Source organism: Hippoglossus stenolepis, chromosome 10, assembly GCF_022539355.2.
Source record: "Hippoglossus stenolepis isolate QCI-W04-F060 chromosome 10, HSTE1.2, whole genome shotgun sequence".
Lineage (NCBI taxonomy): Eukaryota > Metazoa > Chordata > Actinopteri > Pleuronectiformes > Pleuronectidae > Hippoglossus > Hippoglossus stenolepis.
The window spans coordinates 5,870,878-5,890,455 of NC_061492.1; the positions used below are offsets into that span (position 1 = coordinate 5,870,878).

The following is a 19,578-nucleotide window of genomic DNA, read 5'->3' on the forward strand; positions in this document are numbered from 1 at the left end:
GGTGAACCCCCCCGCTGCACCGGAAGTCTGCGGACACGGTGTCGCACTTTCGTCAAACCGCCTCGCTTTCCCCGCGAGCATGTCACGCGGCTCTCGCTTGATTGACGTTTCATTAAATATATTTTAACCATAAACACAGAATCAGATAAGGCACGTTCACTTGATTTTAGGCTAAAAACAAAAACGATCTTCCATAACTGCCTTCCGGGATTTAAGCGCGGGCGGAAGTGGCTAACAGGGAAGCATCTTGCACCGTGCACCGTGCAGGAACAGGCAGAAAACACAGGTTAGCTAATGTCAACACACCCCTGAGGTACAGCCTGTTAGCTTAGCCTAGCCTGTTGCTAACCGTATAGCAACACTCCTGCTGCACTTGTCAACACTTTGCACGTAAGGACCCGGACTTTTGTCTTTTGTTGCTTTGAATTAAAAGCGACCTTTTTTCTCCAGGATGCACGTGCAGAGAGTCGTTCTCAACTCACGTCCAGGTTGGAAGCTTTGTCAAGTTTTTGTCATTTCCTTAATCGCACCTGAGTTTCGTTGTCTGCGTGTGTGTGTGATTGCTTCTTGTTTACGTCAAGGTAAAAATGGGGCGCCAGGTCCTGAAAACTTCCGCCTGGAGGAGTCCACTTTAGCGCCTGACCTGAAGGAGGAGGAGGCCCTTGTTCGGACGCTTTACCTTTCAGTTGACCCCTACATGGTAAACATGCAGTCAGGATGGCTTCAGCTCATTTCAGTGGGTTTAGAGTCTGAACTATCTGCATTTAGACAACTAAAGCTACATCATGCATTCAACTAGCCCACCTGAGTTATCTAAAGCAAGGTTAAAGTTACAAAAAAATGAAAATTCACTCATTATCTACTCACCACTATGCTGATGGAGGTGTTGGGTGAAGTGTTTGAGTCCACACAACACTTTTGGGAGTTTCAGGGGTAAACAGCCTTGCAGCCAAATCAGATACAGGCAAACATTCCCCATCTCCATGACTCCTATCTGTCTGTCTTCACCCTCACAGCGCTGCAGGATGAACGAGGACACCGGTGCAGAATACCTGACTCCATGGCAGCTGTCTGCGTGTGTGGATGGCGTAGGCATCGGCGTGGTTGAGTCCAGCCGCTGCAGCTCCTGCTCTGTGGGAGATGTGGTCACTTCGTTCAACTGGCTGTGGCAGACCCACGTTGTTATGAAAGGAAGCGTCCTACAGAAGGTGCGGCACATACCTGTTTCAGCAGTGGCTTATTTTTCACAGACTGGGTCTTATTGTTATATGTGGGGAAAAATGTAAATCTGTTATGTAAGGGTTAAAGGTTCAGTGTGTAGAATTTAGTGACATCTAGTGGTGAAGTTGCATGTTGCAGCTGAATACACCTCCCCTCCCCCTCCACTTACGAACATGAGAGAGAACCTGTGTTATCCTTCAGTTGTCATAAAAACTCAAAAGGTGTTAAGTTTGTCCAGTTTGGGCTACTGTGAAAAAAACATGGCGGCCTCCGTAGAGAGGACCCGCTTCCGATGTAATTATATAGTATTTAAATATAAAAGGGGCCATTCTAGGGTAAAGAAAACAACAATTTGTACAATTTAGATGATTAGTGAAAACATTACTAGGATTATTTTATATTCCATTTCTACCAATAGATCCCTTTCCCCTAAATCTTACACACTGGACCTTTTTAAAGCACGCTGCATGTGACATGGACGCTGTGTTATATTAGTCAATACAAACTTCTCTCTACTGCAGGTTGATCCCCAGTTGGCTGGCGGGCACTTATCCTACTTGCTGGGTGCAGTCGGCCTAACAGGCCTCACTGCCCTGCTGGGTGTGAGGGAGAAGGGTCACGTCACCAAAGGGGCCAATCAGACCATGGTGGTCAGTGGGGCTGCTGGGGCCTGTGGCTCCATAGCTGGACAGGTAAAAACAGCAAACCCTTGATTTTGGTATCATTTGATAACATAAACACAGCTTAGATTCCAGAACAAATCACGTGAGGCGGATTTTGTCATTGCCTCCTGATTGTCTCTTCCAGATTGGCAGGCTGGACGGCTGTGTGAGGGTTGTCGGGATCTGTGGATCTGAAGAGAAGTGCAGAGCTTTACTGGATGATCTGGGCTTCTCCGCTGCCATCAACTATCGACAGGAGGATGTACCGGCCAGACTGAAGGAGTGCTGCCCTGATGGAGTAGATGTTTACTTTGACAATGTGGGAGGTCCCATCAGTGATACTGTCATAGCACAGGTACTGTTCATGATGTTTTTCTTGCGTTATTTATTCGGCCCCACAATCCCAACATTTGCAAAAATGAAATGTGGTGGCTTGTGGATTCTGCAGCACTTATTCCTAATCTTCTACAGTGAGTGTTTTCTTCCACGGTGAATCCGACACGTTGACCTCCGCCTCTCTCTTTCTCAGATGAACAGCGGCAGCCATGTGATCCTGTGTGGGCAGATCTCTCAGTACAACAAGGATGTGCCGTATCCTCCACCTTTGAGCGAGGAGACACAGGAAGCTCTGCAAAGCAAGAGCATCACCAGAGAGAGATTCATGGTGCTTGACTACATGAGCAAAGCAGAAGCTGCCCTCACTGAGCTCGGCCAGGGTATTAAATCAGGCCAGATCAAGGTAAGGAGGAAATAGTGTTAATGAATGTTTGGTTGTCCTCTTCCCTGACTGTGTTTTTGCATAATTTTGTACTTCCATCCTGCAGGTGCTAGAAACGGTGGTGAATGGCATTGAAAACATGGGAGGTATGTGAGTTTTAATCCTGGCATTGTTCCACTATTTTATGATTCTTGCTTCCCTATTTGCCTTCAAAGTTACAGAGTTGATTTGTTTCTATTTTCTTGCAGATGCATTTTGCTCTATGATGAAAGGGGGAAACATTGGCAAACAAATTATAAAGATATCAGAGTGAGGATAATCACCACAGTTCCCAGTAGCTACTACTCTCACCAGACACCTCGAGAAATGAACCCATTAAGGTAATGAACTCGAGTAAGACATTGCATCGCTTAGCTGATGCCAGTTGATTGCAATTACAAACCAGAAATGAAAAATCACATCATGTTCTCTCTTTATGATGTTGAGAAAAGTAAAATAAAAAAAGTGTTTGAGAACCTGATAAGTATTGAATATTAAAACTTTTTAATTTATATTTCCAGGGCCACAGTAAACAATAAACATAGATTAGATAGATATTTGCTTATGTTACACATTTTAAATTGCAGTAATACGTAATGATTTTAAAATCTACCAGTGTAGAAAGATCATTACCCAAAATAAACGTAACTGAACCATAAAGAGACATCATCAGACGTGGTCCTATTTGGAGCACAAGTGACAAAAGGCAATAAGGTTATAACTAGTGGAGAAATACATTTTTACTGTTTATTAGCACTACTGTAATTAAATGTGTCGTACACATAGTACTGTCAAATTACTGTCTGTTGGTACCAGGGTTGGTATGTGTGAACTACTGCGTAACGGGTTATCATGATCTGGTTTTACTTACAATGGTTAGCTGGCTAATATAAACTTTGTTCCTGTGAAACTGGAACGCCCATGGTTCTTAGGGTGTGACATCATCCGAGTTCTGCGGTGTAATGAAACGAGGACAAAGCACCGGCCTTTTCAGCGCGCTACCTAGCTTGAGCTAACGAGCTACATAAAACTACATAAGCTTTTTGCTGCATTTTATGCTATGAAAAGATATATTTGATACAGATAAAGTATTTTTCAAAGGATCGTTCATATACTAGTGTAATACCACTATAGCATTACTGTGTGTTTTGGCCGACAAGCAAATAACAAGTATTAGCTTGCTAGCACCAAATCCAGCATTGCCATTGGTCTTCATTGTTATGTCCTTGATATTATGATTTGATTTGAACTAAAGATTTTTCATATCACACTAACTGTAAATAAACCTTGGGACTTTGAATTGCATTTGTCAGTGTGGGGTCTCCTGTGTAAAAGTAAACAAAGCACATGATTTACTGTAATGAACATTTTTATTCCACAGCACTATAAACCATTAACAAAATAAAAGTTGTGGCTGGCTCTAAGTTCAGTTGTCACGAGAAAAAAAAATATTTGGCCGGGGAAAAAAATCATCATCTTCATTCGTATGCGTCAGTATTTGAACATAAGAGGGGGACGTAGAATAAGTGAACACCAGTACATTATTTTTACAGTGTATTCCTTCTCAGACATGTAATGATGTCTGTTTTTTGTTAATTGGATGCACAGTACAAAACAATCACCACCAGATTTATATTAAACTATAATCGGTGAGTGATTTTCTGCAAAAAGAAAAAAACTAATCATGCAGAATTTGGGGATGGAAGTGAAATGCAGCCCAGTAATAAATCATTGCCCTCTGTATTCATTCTATACTGCCTCCTTGTGGACAGGTCACAGAGCTTGTGAGAGATACTGAGCTTTGCTAAGAGACAACATCTCCAATAACAAAAGTCAATACATTTAAAATATCAGTCTTCATCCTGGAATTAAACACTTAGTGGTGCTCCTGTACAAACGTGTAAGACCTGTCGATGCAGAGAGGAAAGAAGTTATTAAACCACTGCCAGCACGATTGCACATAAATCTATTTTTCTCAGTGCCTGGCAGGTGTTTAAATATTAGAGCGCATGTTTTATAACAGCACTGAGGAACGATTCTGTACCAACACTGGGTATGGTTTGGAAAATATACGAGGATCTGACGCCGCTGGAACATTGCTTCCATGAAAGGACTCGATAAATAACGTATTCTCCCTATTTCTGTACATTTTTAGATCAGTTAGTTCTTGTGGAATCCAGGCACCTGCCACTACTGGCTAGAAAGGACTGAATTAGTGTGACACAAACCCAGTTCAATGCTCTCGTACCTTCACAAAAAAGGGATCAACATTCGGAACAAATCGTGTTCACACACACAGCTGTAATTTTAAAGTCCGATGCAGAGGGAACGCTCGTGCATCTTCCTGCCCACACTCGACGGGAGGGAGGTGAAAAATGCCCATTTCCAGTGCAGTTTTATAACATGAGAGAGAAAATAAAATAAAGAAATCCCACAATACAAGTTTTTTTTTGCCACCACACATCTGGATATTTTTTTTCACTGAGCTACTATGGAGTATAAAAAACATTGTCCTGAAATACTACCGGGGCCAGCCTATTGTTCAAGTGCTCGCATTCCTGAGAAACAAACAGCTGCTTTCTGTAGTCACGTTTGAAGGAGCATGAAGAGTCAGGCCGGCGTCTCTGTGTCATGATGAAAAGTGGCATCGAAGTGTTTGATATGAATATTCCAGTGCGAATATTACAAAGTTTTTACATTGGCAGTTGTGTGCAGTGGAATTCATGTAAGTTTAAAAACACGTTGACAGATCAGCAACAGTACTCGACCCATTTATAATTTCCTTCCTTTCATTTCCTGTAATTAAATGTAGAATAAACTTGAGAATCTGGTCGTCTAGGTTGCATCGTCTACAGTTCCTCATTTCCACCGAGGTTACTACCACTTTTCCATCAGCCCACGGGACATTAGTGAAAGCTTACAGTATATAAAATGAGGCATAGACCTTTTATTATCCACTTGATTTGTTTGTCGGGAGGTAAACACAGGGATTGGTTTGGCACATGCAGCTTTCATTAGCGAATGAAAACGGCTTTCAGGGGGGAGAATAAAAGGTGAAATCTTTCTTATTCATCCTTTGGCAGTGGTGAGGTGGCATTCAGCCAAGGCAACACTTCCAAAAAGTGCCAAAGCTCAAGTAAGTGAGTCAGCTTTAACCATAGCAGGATACAGCTCGTACACTGTCAACTGCAGCGTTCGTCGGACTAGTCCTCGAATAGGCTATTTAATTCTTATCCAGGGTGTTTTTGTTTCTTAACGCTGTACACATCGCTATGAATATGGCCAGAAATGTGCTCACCGGTGCTTTACAATAACATGCATATCAAGTAAATACTATCTAGAAACAGGGTAGTGAGTGATGGGTTGATGCTATGGAAGGAGAGAAAGAAAGGAAGAGGCTGGCGTGTGGGGGAAATTGAGGCTTTCAGGGTGGATAGAGACTGGAAAATATATCTGTGAGTCAGGCTCAATGGAAATCGTGGTGGTGGTGGTACAGTGCAATTACTGTCAAGAGGGAGAGACGCTCTTGCTATTGTCACGAATGAAAGGGGCGGGGCCTGTCCAGGCGCGGTACACCAATAGCAGACTGAGCCCAAACGCCCACGTGCGGACAGGAGACAGGAAAAAGGCCATGAGGCCATAGGTCTCCAGGAGGAAGTAGCAGGAGTGGGCCTGCCAGGTGAGCAGCAGCAGCATGAAGAGGTGGACCACCAGACTCCGCCAGCGGCAGCCCGGCCGCAGGAGGTGGGCTCGGAAGGTGTTGCCGCGGCAACGGTGGTGGAGGCTCCAGCAGAGGTAAGAGGTGAGGGGCATGTTGAAGAACAGCAGCTGGAAATTAGTTCAGTTAAATGTGATTAGTTCAGTTCTCGGTCCGTAAAATTAGATGAAGCACTGACAAATAGAAAAGAGCAAGAAGTAAAACAGCATCTGTAGATTCTATTAGGCCAAATGAAGATTAATGTGATCATCTGCCAAAAACAAAACAAAGTTTTAAATGTCAATGTAAAAGTTATGTGCAGAATTTAGGAGATAAAATGAAGCTACAAGATGTTAAAGGCTGCAGTTAAATATAATTGTACAAATAGAGACATCACTCAGACATAGAGCAAACTAGGGCAGCATCTAACATTATTCTTTCTATAATATTAGTTTTTTTAATATTTAATACAATTACCTTGTTTTGTCCTATTTAAAACCAAAACCCAAAGACAGGGTTTACTATCAGATAAGACAAATAAAAGCAACACATTCTCATAATTGCTACTGTAACCAAAACATTTTTACTAGAGATAATTTATTGATCAAAGTATTTTGATCTGCTGTGAGGCAGATGGGTTGAAACAGTAATTTTCTTACTTGAACCACTCCAACAACATAAGTGAGGCTGCCCTCCAGGAAGTGTCCGTCGATGAAAACCCCAAAGGCGAAGCAGGCGCCAATATGGCCGTCTATCAATTCTCCTACGAACCACGGACCTGTGGGCAGAGACGGGGGGGGGGGAGACAGCACAGATCATTATGAACATGGTTAAGTTACGTGATACAAGAACAAACACAGGACTGGCAGGTGAAAGCCTTGTAAAGCCAATCAGATTGTTTTTAAAAAGATATTTGAGTTAAATATTCACAGATTTTTTATATTGGAAGTAGAGGCATGTTCAGCCTGAGGTATAAGACAAGCAGTGGACCCACCTAAGGCTGTACACAGGTTGAACAGCAGCAGAGAGTAGAAGAAAGAGTCCATTTTACTGACCAGATGCAGAGACATACATGCTTGAGACGTCAAACCTGAAGATGAAGAAGAAAAAACAAACATGTACGATTTATAGCACAGAGTGTAATGTCAGTGTAACTGCACTTTACTCGCTTATAATTAAAATGACATCATGATGATATATTTATTTAATCCTACCTCTGCCAGAGGGAACACTGAGGAACCTGAAGGCCAGCAGCACACCGACATTCAGCAGAATCATGAATATGAAGGCCGCTCGGGCCAGGATGTAGTGGTCTGTGAGGAGGATGAAGGACTGCACAAAGCCAAAGCTGGGAGTCAGGTCGTCCTCCAGAGTAAAGTGCTGCTCCCGCTCCGTCGACCGGCCTGCCGAGTCCTGACTCACGGCACGCACACAAGATGATGAGAAAGGAAGAAAATGCAAATTCAGGTCAGAGGACATTAAAATCTGCAGAAGGTATTGATACTGAGAAGTGTTTGAAAAGCAGCTAAATGCTCAGACAGCAGTTCTAACACAGCTGCTAATGAATCGTAATTTAACTCGGGGCAAAGAAAACTTCCAAAATTAATCAAGACCAATTAAATGTCCTCCAAACTCTTGTGGCTCTAAGCAGAAGATAAGTGGAAGCTGTGCTGACCTCCACTTTAACTCGGATTGTGTGCAGTCCAGTGAGGTAGAGAGATGGATCCCACAGGAGCACATACAGAGGTCCTCCAGCAGAGCTGCCTTTCCCCAGAGGTTCCCCATCGACGCTCACATGCACCGCTGTGATTGAAGCCTCTGAGAAGGCCAAGATCCTGTGGAAGACAAAGAAAATTAATGATTTAATGTAGGAAAATAGCCTGAGGCCGTTTCACAGTGCTCACTCGATTCACAGTGGAACAACTATTGTGATGGAATCCACAACGATTCTCTTTCATTTGGACTCTTTGCATCATAATAAAAGATATTACAGATATTTAAAGGATACAACATTTTGTAATTTGGATTCAAGTAACAGGACTGATTCCTTAGAAATGTCCACAATGTTTACAGATGCTTTGTTTCCTGATGTTAACAAGTCATTTAAAAGATTCCTAGATCCAGATCTAACTAACTAACCTATGACCTAACATTCTGCCACATGACACTGAAATCTGTTGCCAAGGTTTGTGATCAGAGGCAAAGGATCTGTTATGTGTACATAACATCAGAGAAATCAAATATTGCACAACCATGTACAGCAGCGCCAGTGAAGTTATGGTTCTAATAACAGTCAACCGTCACCTGATGTGTGTGGATCTTCGTATCCGACCCAGCGGCTCCACTCCTGGATGCAGGTACTGAGCGTCCTTGGGGTTGGTGATGAGCACCGCAGGCCACTGCTCAAACTTCAAGTCAGAGAAACTCAGCAGGTCATGGTCGAAGGCCAGAACCCTGTACCTGGAGACACGGGCGGGAGGAGAGGAATTCACTTCACCGCAGAGGAAGACAGGTAATGAACATGGAGTTGAGAATATTTTGCCATCACGTCGTGTTGCAGACCTGCGGTTGTCCATCCAGTCGCCCAGCTCCAGCTCCAGGGTGCCCTGAGGGTGTCGGCTGTGGAGGACAGGCATCAGGCCGCCCAGTGTGTGCAGGTGGCCGCAGAGATATGCAACTGCAGATCTTAAAAATCAAGAAGTCCAAATGTAAAAACTATAAAAATGATATGATAATATGTCAATGACTGCTTACATTTAAAATTAATATTACTTTCTAGGATTCAGTGATAAAAGTTTAGCTTTAAATATTTCTCCCACTCATTTTCTAAAAACCGGTTTAACATCCAGGATTTTCATACCTCATTATGTCCCGGACTCCTGGAGACGGGGAGACGACAGTGGAAGTGGTGTAGTGGCCAAACCAGATCGACTGGTTGCTTTCCAGACTCTCAACTCTGAACGTGTCCAGCAAGTCCATCTGAGTCTGTCACACAGGGACAAAAGAGACACGTATCTATAATGGTTCTATTTACATTCAGTTCCTACTACGTGTGCATCCTTTGTTTGTTACTTTAGAGACAGTGAATACACGTTTACCTCCAAGGAGGAGGTTATGTTTTCATCAGTGTTTTGTTAGCTGGCAGGATTATGCACAAACTACTGTTGACTTCTCAGAGAATAATTCATGGGTCTTGAAGGGAGAAATCTGTCATGTTTAAGGGAGTGATATTTATGAGTATGTGCAGTAAAAATATGGATTTAGTGAATTTAAATGTGGTGTCATAAGGGGACTGTTGGGCCTTGGTGGAGGTTAACACTCTACTGAGAGTCATTCTAATTTAAAATGTACATTAATAGCCCTGTTTACCATTTATTTCATTCAACTATGAGTATACTGTATGTTGTAGTACTGTAACTGTCCATTCTTTGTGTTAGTACAACCTTCTATTTGCTAATTCTTTTCAATAATTAAAATTTGGATTTACTTATTCAGCAGCCTCATTTACTGAGATGAATATGCCATTAAATAATTGAAATCGCCTTATGATTAATAAATTCCAGTGAATAAATGAACCAGTGTTTGCACAAACTGAGCGAAGAGAAGTTGTTGGAGAGGAATACCTGGTTGAGAATACCGAAGAAGTTGTACGGTCTCTTGGGTCCTGGAGTCAGGGTGGCATCCGCGCAGACGAAGGAGTAGTTGCCGAAGGGAGTTTTGTGAACATAGTGGAAAGAGCCGACTTTCTGATTAGCCGAGTATTTCCTAGAGAAAATTGAGAAAAAGCCAACGTGAGCAACAAACGTCCTGTGTGCGGCAGCCTGGGACGGAGCCAGCAGCTCCAACCAGGAGCACAGAGCAGGGACCGTTTAATGCATTTTAAATAAATAAATTAGGCTTCGCGCAGGAGACAGACTTTGTCTCGCGGAGGACGACAACAGCATTAAGAGAACAAGGGAGTTAAAAGATCAATCAGCGTTAACAGAAAAACAGCCGTGGCACATGAAACACAATTCGTGTCAAAAGACGACGAGAGTCTGTTTGTTCGTGTAGATTCTGCTTCTATTTCGAGCCTCAGGAATACTGACGATAACTAGGTCTGCACCTAGTGTTTCGTGTTTCACAGCCATTGAAGTGTGATTGAAGTCACACTCTGAAGACATGCAGGAGGGAGCTCTAACTGGACGTACATCAGGCATTCGCTGTGTGGCTGGCTTCTCATACTGACCGGTAATAGTTGTTGACGCTGTCCAGTGACATAATGTTGAAGGCATCTGTCAGAAAGAAATGAAATGATGGTGAGATTAGGGAGCGTACAGAGCTCACAAGAGGCCACAGTGGCAAGAACAATCTAAAGAAGACACCCAAACTTAAAACCACACGTATTTAACAGATTCCTTCATGATACAGGAGGATATCGAACAATATCTGTTATTATAGAATCTGGGAACTGAACTGACGGGTCACACATAAACAACTGCAGTCAATAACAGCAGAATATATCTGTCAAGAGACACTCCACATCCAGTAACTAGCTGTCTTCATTTTAACAGTTCCAAAGGATGGGAGAGGAGATATCTTGTTTCACATCTAATAGCTCGCGATCCAATAACAGAGAAAAAGGCCGTGAGGCGGAGAGGGGTGACTTCCTGTAAGATGCTAGACTGAACCACAGTTAATGGATTCTTCTGGAAAATCTTAACTCAAAGATTAGAGCACAACTGATATTAGTTTTTTTGGGGGGTTGGAGGCAGATGCTATTAACAATGCATTAAATGAAACAATCAAATATATTGAAATTTACGTAAAATGTACTTTTACACCTAAATTTGTCTGGGGTTTTTTTGAACGAGGGTAAAAGGGTGATTGACTTTGTTCAGTAGAGGAAGGTGCATCGTGTTTGATGTCGTAAACGCACCTACAACTGAGACTCTCTCTCTCTCCTCTCTGTCTTGCCAAATAGCTCGTTTACTGCAGGGAGTGCAAAGCCCATTGTAACCATTCCCATTGCAGACAAAAGCCAGATGTTAGCAGTGGGAAAGGGGCTTTACTTGCACATCTGTATTGTTTATTCTGTCAAATAAAGGTTTTAAAATAAGGAAACAAAACAAAATATCTGTGAAAGGCTCATATCGGCTGATTTTACTCGGCCGGGCTCCATCTAGGATTCTCCACTTAAATTCTGAGAGTAATGATGTTGCGGTTAATCACCGTGATTTCCCCGGATGTCTATCCACCGCGTGCGCTCCATCACCCGGGACCTCTTCAGGATGTTGTGGTAGGCTTGCCACTCCACCTCGTGCTGCAGGGAGCCCACCTTGCTCTCTGTTTTAGCGTCCGTCAGGTCCCCTGTGGAAGGCGACAGGGGGAAAGTGTGTGAGACGTCTTCACTGACGCGAGGGGCCACACCTTGTCACACATACAGGAGGACAGGCCGAGGGAGGGACAGCACCTGTTGCAAGCACCAGAGCCGGCTGGATCACTTCGACGGTGTCCGTGCAGAACTTCTCAAAATCAGGAATGCGCCTTGGGTCGTGGAACCGGCTGATGTGAATGTCAGACACCTTGAACATTGGGGGACAAATTGAGATTAACACTAGGGCTTGTGCTCTGGGATTGTGAGTGAACGAGGTAGAAGGTGCAAAGTCCAAGCACAACTTCCTGTGTGGCTGAACTTCATGTTGATCCAGCAGTGACACACTTGTGCAGCCAGTGACCCCGTTCACTCAGATCTCTCAAGAGTTCAAGCTCCACATGACAACACAGCAGGTAATCTACAGAGGTTTCACAAATGAAATGAGGTAATAAAAAGCTGCTGGAGATGTTTGATGAGGCTTGTTGAGGCTTGTTGAGGCTGGTTAGGAGCAAACCGAGCTAACTAGTGGGTCACACGCAATAACCCACCTGTAAAAACCAGAAGATACCGTCCAGCTCGCCGCCGGGAAAGGGTGGAGAGCTCCCCTTGGACCCGGCTCCGTCGCCGGCCGCCGGGTGCTGGACGCTCCGCTTCGGGTGCCAAGCCGTGTCGTAGCTGTCCAGCACCCAGGAGGTGATGCACGCCAGGGCCAGTCCGAGGATCACCAGCGCTCCGAACAGCTTCAGCATCCTCCCGCAGGGGCGAGGGAGGCGGGCTAGCTGCCGCCGTCCGTCCCGGACAACACGGGGGGGGGATAAGAAATAAAGAAGCTAGCTACCGGTGGGTGAGGAGGAGGGGAGTGGGGGAAGCTAAATCACGCTAACGGTGACTACACACAGAGCCGCGGCGCTGCGCTACATGGCGGAGGAGCTACGACTCAGACCGGGTCCGTCGCTGCCATCGCGGCCGCGGGGGATGCATGGAGGTGCGGGGGTTCGCTTGGCGGCTCCGCGCGGCTCGGCTGCAGGTTAGCTCCGCGGCTAACTCCCGACCACAGCTACCGACGGCACAGCAGCAGCAGCAGCAGCAACACACTGACACTGACACTGACAGACACAGACCGCCTGCGGGAGGGAGACGTCACTGGCCGAGAGAGAGAGTGTGTGGAGAGGAAGAGCTCCCACTCTGACACTGTTTACCGAGCACCGCAGTCAAGGGCGATTGTTACTGCACCTGCCAGTTTGTGACACGTGACCAACACTGGTACTACAGCTACTGCAGTTGTTTCTCATGTCACAGCTGCTTATCATGAAAATGTCATTCTGCGCATTATATTTTATTACATGTTGACGTTATTCCACATGTGTGACTACTGTTTTCACCCACATGTATATATAACATTGTATACTAATATTCATTTTGTATACCTGAACTACATATACAAACACTATTTCCAAAGAGAGAGATGAATATTACGTACATATTCTATATTTGTATTTAATGTCTATTCTCTTGTCTATTCTGCTGCTTTATCTCATCTTATATTATATTATATTATCTCATCTTATATTATCTTATCTTATCTCATCTTATATGATCTTATCTTATTTTATCTTATCTTATTTTATCTTATCTTGTCTTATTTTATCTTATCTTATTGTATCTTGTCTTATCGTATCTTATCTTATCTTACACTCAGTTAGCAGTTTGTTACGATCAAATAATAACACACAACAATCCTGCATTAAATCCTCATTTATTGAAGGTTATAATTATTAGATTACACTCAAACTTTGCTGACAGAGGTGTTGATTCAAATCTTTGCTCATTTTGGAGGCTGCAACTTGTTCTGTTTTTATGTTGATTCAAATCAGCCCCATTCAAATCAGGCTAAACAACAGACACCTCTTTGTATAGCAGCACAAATTGCAGACCCTGAATGGTCCTTATGATATAACCTCTTCAAAATACTTTCAACCAACACTGGCAATATAAATGTCATATCTCCATGAAACAAGGTTTATTACAGGCCTGTTGTATTCAGCTGTGCTATTTTATCTTGGTGTTCCTGATTAAACTGCCAACTGAGTGTTATATTTGCTCATATAAGGAACTTAGAGGTTCTCAGTGTACTTACACACAGTACCAATAACAATGTCTAGTGCTAATAACAGTGTCCTGGGAGTTAAACATGGACATTCAGCAAACTCAAGGACAGCTGAGCTGAACAAAGCTGAAACAAAACACATTGTGTACGAGCCGGTGGGTGAATCAAGATAATAATTGAAACAAAAGATCAATAAAAATAGCAACAACTAACAAACTACAATAAACATTCACACGTTTAGCAGTTTCTGAAGTTGTGAAAACTGGAAACAAGTAGTGAAAAATGTGGAAGAGAGTCATAGTATAAACATATGCTGCACACAGGTTTTATTAATATTATTTGTATTATTAGTAGTAGCAGTGGTTGTAGTGATAGTAGTGGTAGTACTAATAGTAGTAGTAATATTATAAAACGTCATTGTTTCATTAATCGTACATAAATGCAGTCAGTGTCGGTATTTATCATGGAGAACATAGTTTGTGTTGTTGTTTAACTGTACTGCATAATATATAGAGGTGTTTCTGTTATTTCCCACCTTCTCTGATGAGATGGACAATAAAACAGAGACACCTGTCATTACAGTTCAAATTGACCATAAAGCTGAATCAACACCTCTGTGAAACAGTTTCAACACAAACAACACAGACATTTTAACCTTCAAATGAATTTATTATATGTTTTAAAACATGATAACAAGGCTGAAATGGAATGTAACAGAATAAATAGAAATTGCAGTTCAGTTGCAGTGTTGTTCGGAGAAATGAGCGACTAAACTGTAATTTCAACAAAAGACAGAAAAGTGTGAAGACTTGATTTCCAAGAGTTGAAAGACAGAACAGACCTCAGGGTTTCTGAGAGTTTTGTTCCAGATGTGTTGTGAATATAAACTGATCCATCAAAGGGATACTTTGTTGTATCGTCTGTATCTTTGTGGGTTTCAACATAATTCACAGTTGGTTACCTCCATTTCATGTTACTATAATACACTGCAACAATAATTACACTAGGGGCAAATGTTACAGTTTTATTTTTGCAAATATAGCAGTGTTGAAGGTCAATACAAAACATAATTTGCTACAGATTAAACTTGTAAATAGCCTTTAGTCAAAGTCTTAGTTAAAGTAGCCTCACCTGGTCCACCTATAACAATAGAGTGTTGTATACATGTTAATGCATCAGTGATATATATTATATAACACTCTGACTCAAGGTATTCTGTATAATACCTTTACATAATACTTTTGATACTTCTAATGTAGTTTGCTCTTAATATTTTTCTTACTTCTACTTTAGTCAAATTGTTGTTTTTCATGGCTGCTCATTGTGTTTCATGCAGAACTCCACTGGTGGAAAGAACATTCACTCAAGTGCTGACGCCTGCTTGAGTTTTTCTACAAGTTGCTTTTACTCCAGTACATTTATTAAGTCAGTTGCATTTCGCAGGGAACGATGAAGCTTTGCAGGAAATTGTTAATTTAAATTCACATTAGTAGAGTTTGTTGTTTTCGTCATTCGCAGTTATCGCGATCTTTGCCGCCTCTCTGTGGTCTGTGCGAGAAGTGACTTTGTTGTGGCCGCGTTCCAAACTAAATAGATGTGTCCTTAAACACCGCACAGGTAACTTTATCTGACGTTATATTCATTTATCTCACTCCCCGCTTTTTAAATCTGTATATTTCTTTTAGGTTTTTGATTTCGCAGCGACCAGATGTTGTAGCTCAAAAGAGGAAGCAAGGAAAACAGATGTGGTGATTTTGTACAGACAGTGTTGCCAGGTTGGTCAGCTTTTCCGCCTTTTAGGGTAGGTAAATGTTATTTGTTCAGGTTGTTATTATGATCTGGGCTGATTCTTAATACAATGTTTTCTATTTATCCATTTATCTTTGAAGTAAAAGTCCACTAACAGAACTTGCTTGAAAATATTTGTGTTTTTTAGTTTTCTTCAGTAACAATATTATTTATTGGCAGTGCAAATAACAGTAGATAACAAACAAGGACTGCTACTAGTGGTGTTTTAGTTTAGCGGCTGAACTATGCTTTCTACTGTTTGTAAAAGTTAACATCTAATGAAATAAGCAACGACCTTTTTTAGTTTTTATGTTTTTTATATATACAAAATACATGCAAATTACTCGCAGAGAGCACATACATATAAACAAAGGCAATACAAAAAACAAGAAAACCAAACACACGCACACACAGAGAGACAAAAAATGTAAAACAACAATAATAAAAAAAATATATAAAATAAAATAAAATAAAATAAAATAAAATAAAATAAAATAAGATAAAATAAGAATAAAATAAAATAATAATAAAATAACATAAAATAGAACAATAATAATAATAATAATAATAATAATAATAATAATAGTAATAATAATAGTAATAATAGTAATATTCATCATCATCATCAATGTGCACGTTTTCTATATTTCTCTACTTTTTATTTTTTTCATCGAATCTGGCAACGTCGTGTGCAGTGCGCGTCCCCCGGTCCACCGCGAACGAGCTTTTTTAAAGACTCTGCTGCGCGCGGCCGAGCTGTTGCGAGGGGCGATGTAATCGGGGCCGCGCGCGCAGGCAGGCTGCTGATCACCGTCACGTCGCGGATCCGCCGCAGCGACAGAGATGCTGAGGTGAAGCCGCAGAGGAGACACCGCCGCCCGGACACATTTCCTCCTTCTCCACCGCTTTGTCTGCTTCCAATCACCGGTGGTCACCTCCGCCTCCTGCCCGGCGGACGCTCCCCTCGCTATGGGCTCCCGCTCCGCGTCGTCCCCGCCGCCTCCGAACGCAGAGGATCGTCTGTAACCACACCCGGCGCCTCCTCCGTGGATCCAGCAGACCCGAGGTAAGGCTCCGCGATCCCGCAGGCCGAGGCCCCTCCGGCCCCGGGATTTAAAACACCCACCCTCCCCCGTGCGTGTGCCGCCTGCAGCTGCGTGCATGTGTCGGCTTCATGTCGTCGGAGCTGACAGGGGACGAGCCTGCGTGGCCTGTAAATCTCGCTGTGGCAACCCGCCATGCAACAGTCAGCCCACTGCAGGGACCAGGAGGATGGGGTTCATGCTTTTATTTCTGCTGCCTGTCACATCTCATTGAGAGCAGCTCATTCTACACAGACACACTCTTATTTTGAAGGATTTTCATTGACAGTAGGCTTAGGTGTGCTCCATTAAAAACACACTTCACTGATCAGTTGCATCCATCCATGCTGAATGGCACCAGAGTGTGGAGGGGCCTCCCCATGCTGGCTCCTCTCCAGCAGCTCCCAGTCCTCCCAGTCCTCCCAGTCCTGCTGTCCACCCAGGCCCGAGAATCATTGTCAGTCTGGTTATTCTCTCTCGAGCCATGTGTTGTTGCACTGATGGTGTCAGAGTTTAATTTGTTTTGTGTGAATATTTAGTTTTTAAAGGACGAGGAGCAGTGGGTGTGTCTCGTCTGTTGTGGCATCACTCACTGACATTTCATGATAAGAGAAGATTAGATAGAGAAGATGAGATAAGATAATAATCCTGTATTAGTCCCACAATGGGGACATTTGCAATATTACAGCAGCAAGAGTAATAAGTAACATGCAATACTTAAGTATACTTAAAATAGAGAAAGAATGTGAATGTAATAAAAAAACTGATGTATTCAGGGTAAAAACAAGAAAATGGTTTGCACGTGAACCACTGTATTGCACAGACAGAATGAATATTGCACAGTTAGAGTTCAAGTTCAGTCCCTAATGGGTGCGTGGAGTTCTACTGGGAGCAGAGCTGGTTGTACAAGTATGATTTTGTTTGTGTAGCTGTAAACTTTTAGCTTCCAGCAGACTGAGAAACGATCCGTCGCTCGGATTGGAGCGAAACTCATTCATTGTCGGTGTAGTTATCATCGCCGGGGCCACGTGTTGTTGCACCTTCATGCACTCGCTGGCTTCCCGGGTCCGAGTTTATTTGTTTTGTGAGGTTTTATAGTTTCAGGACTGAGGAGCAGAGTGAGTGTATCCTCTGTAGAGACATGCCACTGCCATGTAATTCCACGATGCTCGCTTTGCGTTGCTGTAAACGTGCAGCTTGCAGCCGGCTGAGAAAGGGCAGAGGGCGACGACAACGCTGCAGTCAGCAAAGGGAAAATGGCACTGCACCATCGTCTCCATGGAGACGATGGGGTCAGGTAGCGTGTGATTCATGGTGACACAAGAGCCGGCTGTCATAGATTGTTTTTTTCATTATTATTGTTCCGTCCCTAGAGTTGTTTACTTCTCTTTTCTTCTCTGGCGGTGATTTGTACGGAGGAGGACGAGGAGGAGGAAGAAGAGGAGCAGAGCCGTGCCTCCGTGTGAGGTGTGAGATTAGTCACAGTGTGAGGCGGCCTTGCTTGTACACAAGTGTGTGTGTGTGTGTGTGTGTGTGTGCTTCTGCAATATGAACACACGCTTGGGTTTTGAGTGCGTGTGTGTGTGTGTGTCTGGGTCTAATAAGTTGGTTGTGTGCAGTGTGACAGATTGATCGGGGGGGGCCAACATCCTTTCACGCTGTTTAGCGATGTCTCAGTCACTTCCTGTATCTTTACCCTAAAGTATAATTTAGATTAGAAAACACTCACCTCCCCAAACACCCATCTTTGGGTATTTGAGTACATATACTCTTGTGTTTCCTCCACTCTTCCCTCAGAAATCAAAGAACAGCACATCCATCCCTCCCTTGATTGAATTCTGAACAAAAGGACCAAACGTTCCTCGTCCTGCACGATGTCTCAGTAACAAAAGGGTTTTTCTTAAAAAGGGAAACGCCGGGACAACATGTGACCTTGGAGCGACTGACGGCTGAGGTCATTTAATCTCAGCGTTCACAGTCGGTTTGTTTATCTCTCGAGGCTTAAAGCGTGTTTTTGTGTACGTCCCGTTTCTTCTGTGGGTTCGATGCCGTGCTGTCGTTAGTACAATGTGAAGGATTCAAGTGATGCCTTCAAACAACAAAGTTCAGACTTTGACTCTCTCAGAAGCTCGCAGCCCCCCACATTGCAAACACGTGAGGCAGGAAATTCAGGTTTTAGTGGCTGATGTCAACACAAATTGTTGCCAGAAAAATCCATTAATAGGCTCAGGTTTAGTTTGTGGGGATTTATTGAGATGTGTTGGCGTCTGTTCCTCTTGTTTATGTGTGTTCTTGATGCAGATGAGTTAATCTTTCAGGATTTTTAGTAAGCGACACGGTTTCAGTGTCAGTGTCGGTGTTGGTCCAGACCGTAATGTCTCAGTAACAGTTGCTTTCATGTTGTCCAGATATTCATCGTCCCCAGAGGATGACACTTGGTGGACTTTGGAGATCATTTGACTTTAATCTAGCGCCACCATCAGGTCAAAAATGTTACTGTAATTCTCTTTGTGATTTGACTCATATGTTAAAACCTGCAAATGGTCACATTGACCCCATCTGTACTTTGAGTTTAAGGATTATAAAGGTTTGACAGCTCACTAACTAACCTGCTCAGCATCAGTTCATATTTGATATTAGCATTTAGCTGTAAGCACAGCTGTGTATAAACAGTGTCGCTAGCACGGCTGTGTTCTCTTAATTCTTCTGTTAATAAAGTAATCAATTCAACTTTCAGGTTTTTGCTTTATATTGGTTAATAAAGATGTTTTAACATCTACAGCTGTCGTTTTCTAAACTAAAACACAATCTATGTTAACATTTTATATTAGTAGTATATATACTGTACTGTACTACATAATTATTAAATGTTTCTCAATTATGGGAGAAAGAAACTCATGTTGTTGTC

At 42.8% G+C, this 19,578-nt stretch overlaps 2 protein-coding genes across 5 annotated transcripts; one reads left to right on the forward strand and one right to left on the reverse strand.

The window, feature by feature from the left end:
• Nucleotides 1-259: 259 nt before the first annotated feature.
• On the forward strand, nt 260-3,945 carry ptgr2 (prostaglandin reductase 2). Of its 3 annotated transcripts, XR_004697680.2 has the most exons (9): nt 260-488; nt 582-700; nt 1,017-1,208; nt 1,743-1,913; nt 2,029-2,238; nt 2,413-2,622; nt 2,708-2,747; nt 2,850-2,981; nt 3,573-3,945. XR_004697680.2 is itself a non-coding variant. In XM_035168095.2 (8 exons), exons 2-8 carry the CDS (start codon nt 698-700, stop codon nt 2,912-2,914), a joined length of 891 nt encoding a protein of 296 aa, XP_035023986.1. In that variant the 5' UTR covers nt 260-390; nt 582-697; the 3' UTR covers nt 2,915-3,945. The 3 variants fall into 3 exon arrangements, 2 of the variants coding, with proteins under 2 accessions (XP_035023986.1, XP_035023984.1); XM_035168095.2 differs by having other exon boundaries at nt 260-390; nt 2,850-3,945; XM_035168093.2 differs by having other exon boundaries at nt 261-488; nt 2,850-3,945.
• Nucleotides 3,946-3,988: 43 nt separating this feature from the next.
• tmem62 (transmembrane protein 62) lies at nt 3,989-12,923 on the reverse strand. 2 transcript variants are annotated; one of them, XM_035168090.2, is made up of 14 exons: nt 12,242-12,921; nt 11,790-11,901; nt 11,549-11,686; nt 10,566-10,611; nt 9,961-10,102; nt 9,198-9,322; nt 8,900-9,022; nt 8,642-8,797; nt 8,013-8,172; nt 7,552-7,750; nt 7,332-7,427; nt 6,997-7,115; nt 6,815-6,825; nt 3,989-6,468 (listed from the first exon to the last, which is right to left on the reverse strand). In XM_035168090.2, exons 1-14 carry the CDS (start codon nt 12,440-12,442, stop codon nt 5,946-5,948), a joined length of 2,151 nt encoding a protein of 716 aa, XP_035023981.1. In that variant the 5' UTR covers nt 12,443-12,921; the 3' UTR covers nt 3,989-5,945. The 2 variants fall into 2 exon arrangements, with proteins under 2 accessions (XP_035023981.1, XP_035023982.1); XM_035168091.1 differs by lacking the exon at nt 6,815-6,825 and having other exon boundaries at nt 6,004-6,468; nt 12,242-12,923.
• Between the last annotated feature and the right edge of the window lie 6,655 nt (nt 12,924-19,578).

Coding starts and splice junctions, on each gene's coding strand:
- ptgr2 (XM_035168093.2), top strand. CDS start 452: ATGCACGTGCAGAGAGTCGTTCTCAACTCACGTCCAG. Junction 1,209..1,742: donor AAGGAAGCGTCCTACAGAAG/GTGCGGCACATA, acceptor TCTCTACTGCAG/GTTGATCCCCAGTTGGCTGG. Junction 2,748..2,849: donor TGGCATTGAAAACATGGGAG/GTATGTGAGTTT, acceptor ATTTTCTTGCAG/ATGCATTTTGCTCTATGATG.
- tmem62 (XM_035168090.2), bottom strand. CDS start 12,442: ATGCTGAAGCTGTTCGGAGCGCTGGTGATCCTCGGACTGGCCCTGGCG. Junction 9,023..9,197: donor GGAGTCCGGGACATAATGAG/GTATGAAAATCC, acceptor TTGATTTTTAAG/ATCTGCAGTTGCATATCTCT. Junction 8,798..8,899: donor GACTGGATGGACAACCGCAG/GTCTGCAACACG, acceptor CCGTGTCTCCAG/GTACAGGGTTCTGGCCTTCG.